Source organism: Castor canadensis, chromosome X, assembly GCF_047511655.1.
Source record: "Castor canadensis chromosome X, mCasCan1.hap1v2, whole genome shotgun sequence".
In the NCBI taxonomy this organism is placed as follows: domain Eukaryota; kingdom Metazoa; phylum Chordata; class Mammalia; order Rodentia; family Castoridae; genus Castor; species Castor canadensis.
In genome coordinates this window covers 21,130,486-21,139,841 of record NC_133405.1, presented here as the reverse complement: position 1 = coordinate 21,139,841, position 9,356 = coordinate 21,130,486, and the positions used below count along the sequence as shown (strand labels likewise).

At 37.7% G+C, this 9,356-nt stretch overlaps 1 protein-coding gene across 2 annotated transcripts in view; it reads left to right on the top strand.

The window, feature by feature from the left end:
- The first annotated feature begins 493 nt into the window (after positions 1-493).
- The window catches only part of Phf6 (PHD finger protein 6), a 49,357-nt gene continuing 40,494 nt past the window's right edge, over positions 494-9,356 (top strand). For both annotated transcript variants that reach the window (XM_074063843.1, XM_074063842.1), the window contains exons 1-3: positions 494-632; positions 4,695-4,878; positions 5,114-5,215. In XM_074063843.1, the coding sequence (XP_073919944.1) occupies positions 4,741-4,878; positions 5,114-5,215 (240 nt within the window). In that variant the 5' untranslated portion in view covers positions 494-632; positions 4,695-4,740. The remainder of the gene's footprint in view (positions 633-4,694; positions 4,879-5,113; positions 5,216-9,356) is intronic.

Sequence of the window (9,356 nt, the reverse complement as noted above, 5' to 3'; positions counted from 1 at the left end):
TACGAGCTTCTGTCTTTCTTGGCTGTGAAATGAGGCGAACGGAGGACCTCAAAGGGATTCCACGAGAGTACAATGAAATAATGGATGTGAAAAGGCCTCGGTGAACAAGTGCAAGGGCTAAGGCCTATCCACTTTGAATCGCGGTTGAAAACCGGTTCCCCAGGACCCCTGTCCAACGGTTTCTAGTCCCAAAGCCTGCCCCTTCTCCGCCCAATCCATAGCCATAGCTTTGAATCTCTTTCTCTATCTCCTCAGATCCTGCCCCCTCACACTTGGAGCGGCGGAGCGGAGAATAGAAGGTACGCGCGCGAGCAGAAGGCGGGGCCTGCCACCCTGATCCGTACGGGGGCGGCTTAGGCGCATGCGCTGTGGCCCTGCGGCTTCACCCGCCCCTTCTCTGCAGCCAATCAGAGCCCGCGGCGCGCTCAGGACGTATCAACGCTATGTGGGTCGTGTGCGTGCAAGGGGGGCGACGTAAGGGCGCTCCGCGAGCCCGTCTCTCCTCGAATGAAAGGAAACAACCTCCGGCGACAGATCTCTGCTCTCAGGCACTGCCGGAGAACAGAGACCGACTTCTTTCTCTTTCCCCTCATTGGCGCTTTTCTCCTGCCGTCCGCCTCCGGGTCCCGCTGGTGAGTCCCCACAGAACCCAGGGGCCCCCCATTCTCTGCCCGGCGGGAGAAGACAAGGAGGATGGCGGTGGCCAGGCCGCCGCCCCTGCCCGTTGTTAAGGGGGGACTCTTGGTGGTCTCGCTTTATTGTCAGGGACCCCAGAAGCGCCGCTCATTGTAGGCACTTGGCAGAGAGGCTGCTGAGAAAGTGCTCTGGAGGTGCTGAGGGAAGCGTTAGGTTTAAGCCTAGACTTCGGGGGAGGGGACATAACATTTGAGGAGGGAAAACCCGGGAATTTTTAGTCTTTGCTGTTGCTTAGAACATATTTGGGAAGGAGGGTGACTCCTAGTTTGGGAAGTGTAAGAGGAAGAATTGTTAGGATGGCATGAGGGTTAGCCTTACGGAATGAGGAAAAACTCGGGGGTGGGGGGAATTGGGGGTGAAACTGATGTATAAGGCGAAGCTTACCAGGAAGACTGGTAGAGGACGAACTCCTGGGGGCGGGGGCGTAAAGAAAGTGGTAGGAGGGTATTTTCCTGGATTCGAAAGGATTGCAAAAGGACGATCGAGAACCCTGACTTTACGACTGAAAAGAACCTGCTGAAGTGTTTTAGAGGAAGATAGTTTTTTTAGTTTATCTAGCGCCTTGATTAGAGGGAGATCTTGGAGTCTAGCGTGTTACTGAGGAATAACGGAGAGGATCGGGTATGTTATATGTACAATCCTTTATTATATGGGCGAACAGCACGGTATTCCTTTGCGATTTCCATTCGTTTCGATATTCTGCGTGGAAGTTAAAAACCCTTTTGTTTCTGAAAAATCTGCTTATGTTCATCTGCTTGCTACTTAATATCAGGTCTTATTCATACAGCTCAAATTCTTTCCTTACCGTGGGTTTGAAACAACTGGAAAATTCCTTTAGTTTCCTTTTGAATAACCGCAAAAAGCAGTGCGAAGCATGTAACAATATCGTGCAACCAAATTCAGGTGCCCTTCCGGTACATCGCTTACTCGTTTATTTCTCTCCACGGCAACTTTCCTGACAGAAATACTGCATCTTTTTGAGGATCGCGTTTATATATTTTGATGTGCATTTCAGCTTGCTTGCTTGCGGAATGTTTTCGTCTCCCGGAACTGCAGGTTTTGTTTTGTTTTGTTTGTTTTTCTGTGAAAATGTTCTTTCAGATACCAGGCATTGAATGAGCTCTCGAGTTGGTTCCTGAATGCCGTCCTTGATGTTTCAGGTTATTTCTACCTTGGTGCTTCACAGCATCTTGGAAAATCAGAAACAGTATCGATCGCTTCAGCCTAACTAATCTGTCTTTTGTATGCTCTCGGACATTTAAATTATGTTTCTCGTGCTGTTATTGTTGCCTCTTTAAATCTGCTTTGTAATAATACCTATAATGTTACCTTTCTTTTAAGGAGACGGTTTCATTGTTGGATGAAAGTATGAAACTTTGATCTTCGCAAATCCTGAAAAACCTTTGTAACCTGGAAATTAAAATACATGTGGCTGTGGATCATTATGAACCTCAACCACTTAGTAATGATCCTTGGAATGCCCGTATTCTACTTAACTAGAGACCACAGATGTGACAGCATTAGATAAAAATCTGCATTTTTAGGATAGACATTTTTTGCTAGGAGTCATTGTTTCCATGATGTTTCTACTTCATGTTTCATAAGGAGGCTGTAAAAAAATTAGCAAGATACGCACAGATGCATTATTTGAATTTTAGTGGAAAAATCCATTTAGTCATTGCATATTGGGGAAAGTTTTTAATTGGTTTGTTGCACTTTTTGTGTGGCTCTGTTCACTTTACAAATTAAATCTAAATTGATCACAGAAAAACATGCCAGAATATTTTTGAATGCAAAATAAAGAGTACCTTTTTTTGTCTCTTTCAGATTTTGGAGTCTTTGGTATCTAGAAAAGCAGGTTCTCAAAATTAGGAAGAGAAATTTACCTGTTTATTAATTGAAAGAGGCAGATTTCAATATGGATAGAATTTGGGGGATACAATTTCAGAATTAATTTTGAGAATAAACAGTGATTTTCCACTCCAGAAATTTCACTTAAGTCAATTTTGTAGCCACTGCAAGGATTGTATAGAAATTGCATGTTAAAGATGTTTGTGAAGATTAAATTTATAATAGGCCATCCTTTTAACTGGCCTGGATGACCGGGAAAATGCTGAATACATTACAGTGACTTCAGAGTGCCTATTATTTATTGCATAGTAGGAAAGAAAACTAATTTAGAACTTAAATAGCAAATTTTGGTGCTATTTATGAATCTTGGTGTTTTGCATAGTTAATTCTGAAAATTTGGACAGCTATATTCTTGATAAAGCAACTCAACACACACACTTGCCTGAGCAAATGCAAACATACTTCCCCTTTTGTTTCTGTAATGTGTTTTTTCCTTAATCCTAAAAGTGTTTACTGCTTGTTTTCAATCAGTTTCAGTTTATAGTCAGTGCTGTGAATTCAGAACTATTGTAAAGTATCAGATACCACTTGGAGGACTGAGGTATTTAAAATAATAGATAGCATTAAGAGTTCGTTAAGCCTATCAAAGCAAGGACTGTTGGGGCCTTTGGCGTTTTCTCCAAAAATACTACATATAAATTAATGAGAAGACATGTTTCCTTTGTGACGTCACGTTTAATTTTATTTAAGTATCTGAATTTCTCTGTTGAATGGCACTGAATGGTTTGTAGAGACAGTATTACCTTGCTACTACTGAGCTTGGTGAACAAATGCTTCTCAGAAAACTGCAGTGTTGTGTTAGAGAGTCAGTTGTTTTGACATAGTGTTATGAAAATGTTCATATGTATAGGAAAATGTAAAGAATTTAGTAATTAATTTTAAGATGAAAGTTTGAGATTTTATTGGTTGTGATTGTATATTATGGCATCCTGAGTCTTGATTGCTTAGTCTGTTGACTTGGGAAAACTACAAATCAAATAACTGGTTTTAAATTTGTTTAGTGTTCTTAAGAATCCATGTTGAGAATGATGATTTTAATCTGAAGTCTTCTATGTTACAACTTTCCTTTTTCTTATAATATAATTTGATCAAACATAAGGCTCATTCAGAAAAAATTTTCTTCCATTGAACAATAGTACTATTTTGCATATAGAAGTCACTGCATTTAGAAACCACTTTCAATTTGTGGCTTTAATTAATAAGCAGACTTGGGGTCAATCTCAGTCATACAGTAAAGACTGCATTTTTTGGATAGACTTACAGAAGCTTAATTTTTTTCCTTTATTTAGATAAGGAATAGAATAGCAAAACTTAATGTATTAAAAATCATATACATGAATGTTTTAATCTTGGAAATAATTCAGGTTTTTAAAATAAGTGTTCCAAAGTCATGGTTAAGTAAACTGATTTACTTTTATCATATGATCAATATGTGAACTTGAAGAAATTGAGCAATTGTAGAGTGCTGTTCCCTCTGGATATTTTATAGTTTTCTTAGTCGTTTTTGCTCTCTTCTTGCATATATAATTCTTTGTCTCCTTGATGGGCACCTAACTGTACTTGAAAAATATTTTTCATTAATTATGCCAGCAGATAATGATTTAATATTGTAAATTGTACCTGTATTTGTTTTGTTTTTTTTGAGACAGGGTCTTGCTATGTAGCCCAGGCTGGCCTCGAACTCAATACATAGCCCATGCTGGTCTCAAACTCTTGATTCTCCTGCCTCCTAAGTGCTTGGATTATAGACGGGTATCATCATGCCCAGCTACATTGTACATTTTTATTCACACAGAAATTGTTCTAATTATTTCACATATTCCCTAATTTGAGAGCAGTTTGATTTTTCTCAGTCTAGACTTCATTTAGTCCCGTCCTCTTCCTCTCTTCCTTATTTATTCCCCCTATCTTCCCCACCTCCTTCCCCATACATACGTATACCGTATTGGGTTTTAATATTAATTTATCTATACTAAGTAGCCATTTCAAGTGTATATATTAAAACCTAGGCCAAACATTAAACTGCTTACATGAATATGATTTTAAACCAAAATTAACTGTTTTGTTGCCATTCTTATTCTCTGTAGCATTTCTTGAGGCTTAAAGTGGCATTCTAAAGGCAATTTAAAAATCATGTCAAGCTCAATTGAACAGAAAAAAGGGCCTACAAGACAGCGCAAATGTGGCTTTTGTAAGTCAAATAGAGACAAGGAATGCGGACAGTTGCTAGTATCTGAAAACCAGAAGGTGGCAGCACACCATAAGTGCATGGTAAGTACATGGGCAGTGACCAAAAGCCCTTGAAACGTTCACAAGAAAGAATCTTAATAACAGGAATATTTCTGAATGTGAATAAAACCACTCAGTTAAAATTTTAAAATATGACTTGACACTAATGCTATGCCATTTTTACTTGAAAATTTCTTTTAAAATTTAACATCTTTTTTGTTGTTTTACTGTAATTAATTTATATATGAACCTTAATTTTTTTAAATGTAATTTGTAGCTCTTTTCATCTGCTTTGGTATCATCACACTCTGATAATGAAAGTCTTGGTGGATTTTCTATTGAAGATGTCCAAAAGGAAATTAAAAGAGGCACGAAGCTGGTAAGTTGGTATTTCTGCCTCTTGAGTATAAAAATTATTTTAGATTCATTAAGGAGGAAATTGCTTATTTTAGAGTATATTGCATTATTAACTGAGTAAAATTTTAAATTGAAGGCTTTTTTCCCCTAGCCAGAAAAATGTAGGCCTGGGTGCTTAATTGATTTACCTCAACAGGAAGGAATGAATCAATATTTATATTATTAAAATATTTTTCTTTTCAAAAAAGAATTAAAATCTTAAAGGCTGTGATTACTTACAAAACAGGCAGTTTGCCTAATTTGTATCAATGTGTTAAGTTCTTTATTCAAATATGTTTTTCATAATTCTGGGATGTTTTTCTCTTCTATCGATAAAGTTATTATGGTCATTACAAACAAAGGTGACAGACCCCCTCTTAGTGCATGCTGAATGAAATATTTTACTGTGGTTCAGCATTTGTACCTTTGGATAACTTTTGGTGAATTTTACAGGAGTCTTTCTGAAGCCATGCTAGAACGATGTTCCTGTAGTTATTCTTCACTACCAGTAATCAGATCAACGAGATACTGTATTGCTCTATTGGAAAAGTAGTGTCACCTAATTGGTATTTGTGGTACATGGTTTATTTTGAAACAATTAATTGAAAGATATATTTTCGCTTGGTTTTTTTCCTGTTTGAGCCCTTTATTATAATTACATCCATAAATGTACCTTCAGTCAAGTGTTTCATTATTTGAAATTTTTTTGTCTTTCAGTTCAACTTTTATTTGTTTATTTTAGCTTTTTCAAAATTATTGTTGTACTGAGGGTACATTGTGACATACCAAAGTTTTTACAATCCATCACGCTTGAATTCACCCCCTCCATCATTCTTCTTTATTCCTCTTCCCCCATTCCTGGAACAGTTTCAACAGGTCTCACTTATAAATAAAAAGTCATGCTAATACCCTTGAAGACTAGTGAAAAGCAAGTCATGTTTTTTTGTTTTGTTTTGATGCTAGGGATTGAACCCAAGGCTTTCTGGATGCTAAGCATTCACTTTACCACCAAGATACTCCCGCAGCCCTGAGGCATATTTTTTAAATAACTTCCATGGACATATTATGTAACCTTAGATAAGTCATAAACTTACTGTCATTTTGCCAACTGTCAATAGATAACGCTGTATCACTGCTTACTATGCAGTGATGTTGCACTACTAAAAAGTGCTATAAGACATATAAAGAATTTTCTTAGGGCTAGGTGTTTGGCTCAAGGGTAGAGCACTTCCCTAACTTGCACATGGCTCTAGGATTGATCCCCAGCACTGCTTTAAAAAAATAAGAGTCATGGCTTGTTTCAGAATCTGTTTGATGCTGTGGGCAGCTAGCATCAAGAATGAGAGGCAAAGGGGAGCACTTCTAAGCCTAGACATACAATTTTGCTTCCATTCCTTCCTTCTAAATGTCAGAATTTAAGTAACTTACATAGGGAATAGGAAGGCAGAGTTTATACGTTTCACTTTGAAATGATTTTTAAGACTCCTTTTAGCCTCCAGTTTTGTTTCTTCCATTATATTGTTTTTTTTCAAGAAGTGCTACAAGTAACTAGAACTCTAGATTTTAGTTTACTTTTCCCTGTGTAGATTTGTCTAAGTAATAAAAGGGCCATAAATCAACTAGGAAGGGAGAAAAAAATGAAGAGCTTTATGTAGCTAGATAAACTACATATAATTGACTTTTTAAGACATTTTATCCCTTGAGCCTATTTGCCTTGGCTTCTGTTCATCTGGATTTCTAGGTGAAAAGTAGATCACGAATACCTATTGAAAATAATCAAAGACAGGAGCACTGGCTCCTATGTGTTTTCAAGACAGATTTCAATCTGTATCTGGTGTGGGCTCCAAAGGTGCTTACTTGCCCCATAGAAAGGAATACAGAGAAGAGGAGCTATAGGCAGTTTCCCAAGGTTTCCATGTGAGCCTCAAGGATCACAAGAGGAATGCTATTCTGCATGAAAATATTAATCTCTTTCCATCATCTGTCAATGGATAGCACCAAGATGAACCAGGAAAAATTTGGCAGAGTACAAAGGCTCTTATCATTTGAGGCCCTGTTTTAGAAGTTTAGACATATATTTTTCTAGAATGATTTCCAGTTCCCACTGAAGCCATATGAAGACACTACATCTGTACTTTCTGTTCTTATTTTCCAGCATCTAGACAAGAAATGCAGATTTCCAAGTAAAATCATGAGTTACCATTGCTGTATTGAATTTGTCTAAGAACACACTTGAGCAATATTTGAAGCATATATGCTTTCTGGATGAAACTAGTTGGCAAAGTCACTAAAAAGGTTTACATGGATATCTGCTTTTACTAATTGGTACCTGTGTCAGATCTATCACAGATTGCAAGAACAAAAAGTGTTCAGGAGGCCATCTATTTAGTTTACCTTGCTTAGTCCTAGGCAAGATTGTCTATAAAACACAAGATAATATTTTTGTCTGCTCTGTTCTTAAATATGTCAGGAAATTGTGATTCTACCCAAGGAACATGAAACAAGACCGGTAATATATTACAACTTTCAGAGTTGAAAATTTCATCTTGGTGTAACTCAAGTATCTGTTAATTTAAAGGCATTTATTGTAGGTCTGTTTCCTTCCATTAAAGAAGTATTTGGTTTTTCTTCTTTTTTTAAAAAAAAATCTGTCATATACTTGATCATCCTCACATGACTCCCAAATGTTCTCTTTTTCAAACTAAATTTTACAAACATCTTTTGAAATCCTCTGAACGTTTTCTAGCTTTTCTAGTAGTAGAAATTTCTTGAACACTTACTGAACATTTATTGAACACTTAATATGTGTTCAAGACTAGGCGGAATGTTTTAAATATGCGACCCTTTTTTTTAATCCTCACTATCATACTATGAGCTAGGAGAATATTCATTCTTATTTAAGGCTCAGACTGTGGTCCTATAGCTAGGAAGTGGCAGAGCTGCAGTTTTTATCCAGTGCCACAGCTCTTAATTACCAGGTTATACTGGACTGTCTTTTAAGCTAGCCAACCAAAAATCCATTTAAAAAGTATAATGATTAGAACTTTGTAGTTTTCTAATACAGATGGAAATGGTGCTCAATTTAGGATATGCCTCAGACTCCAGTAATTAGTATTTTCTATTAATAAAGTTATGTTGCTAATTTTTAGGACAGAAACCCTAGACACCCTATAAGAATATTCTGATTCTTATCCTCAAGATATTTTTGTACCCTATGAAAATATGACAAATAATTCTCCATACTCTGTTTGCTCAGTACCAGAGAAACAGTGTATCTGACTTTGAGAGTTTATTGTCTAGACGTTGGACATGCCATGAATGTGCATAAAAGACAATTCATGGGGTACACTTTTTTATTCTTCTGTTTGATAGGAGTCTTGCCTGTTTTTGAAGTTAAAACTACTTCCTAGGGATAGTAAGGTTTTAAAAAATGGAATGAATGTAGGAAATAGGCGAGCCATACCAGAATGGGCATCGAGATAAGCAACAATAGATTAGAGTGAAGTAGACTAAGGAGATTGCAGGGTCTTTTAAACGTCAGACAGGAAATTTAACTCAGATTGGAAAGAATGAGGAAGAGCAAAGCAGAGCTTTTCAGGAGACAAATGCTATACAGTAGGCACTGTGCAGAGTGAAGTACAGTGATGGCAGCATACTTGTCTGCGCTACATGATGTCCTGCTGGCGTCTCAAACTCAGCCTGTCTGAACCAGTATTCATAACCTCCCCACCCTGAAACCTGATTCTATTTCTGGGATGCCTTTGCCTCCTTTCTAATGCTACCCTGGATCCACTTTTCCTCTTCCAACCGTCCAGTAAATACACTGCTGATAGTTACTTAATCCTTGCTTTTAAGAGCTAATGTCGGGCTGGCAGAGTGGCTCAAGTGATAGAGTGCCTGCCTATCAAGCATGAGGCCCTGAGTTCAAACTCCAGTACTGCCCGAAATTTCTAATGTCACTCCCTAACTAAAAACCTTCAATGATTCCTTACTACATGCAAAGTAATTTCCAGAAGCCTCAGTGTACCATTGAGAAATCCTGTCTTAACACACCTTTTCTCCCTTCTTGATTTCTCAAACATGCTTGCCCCCTCTGCTTTGCATGTACTGATGTTCACCTGTTT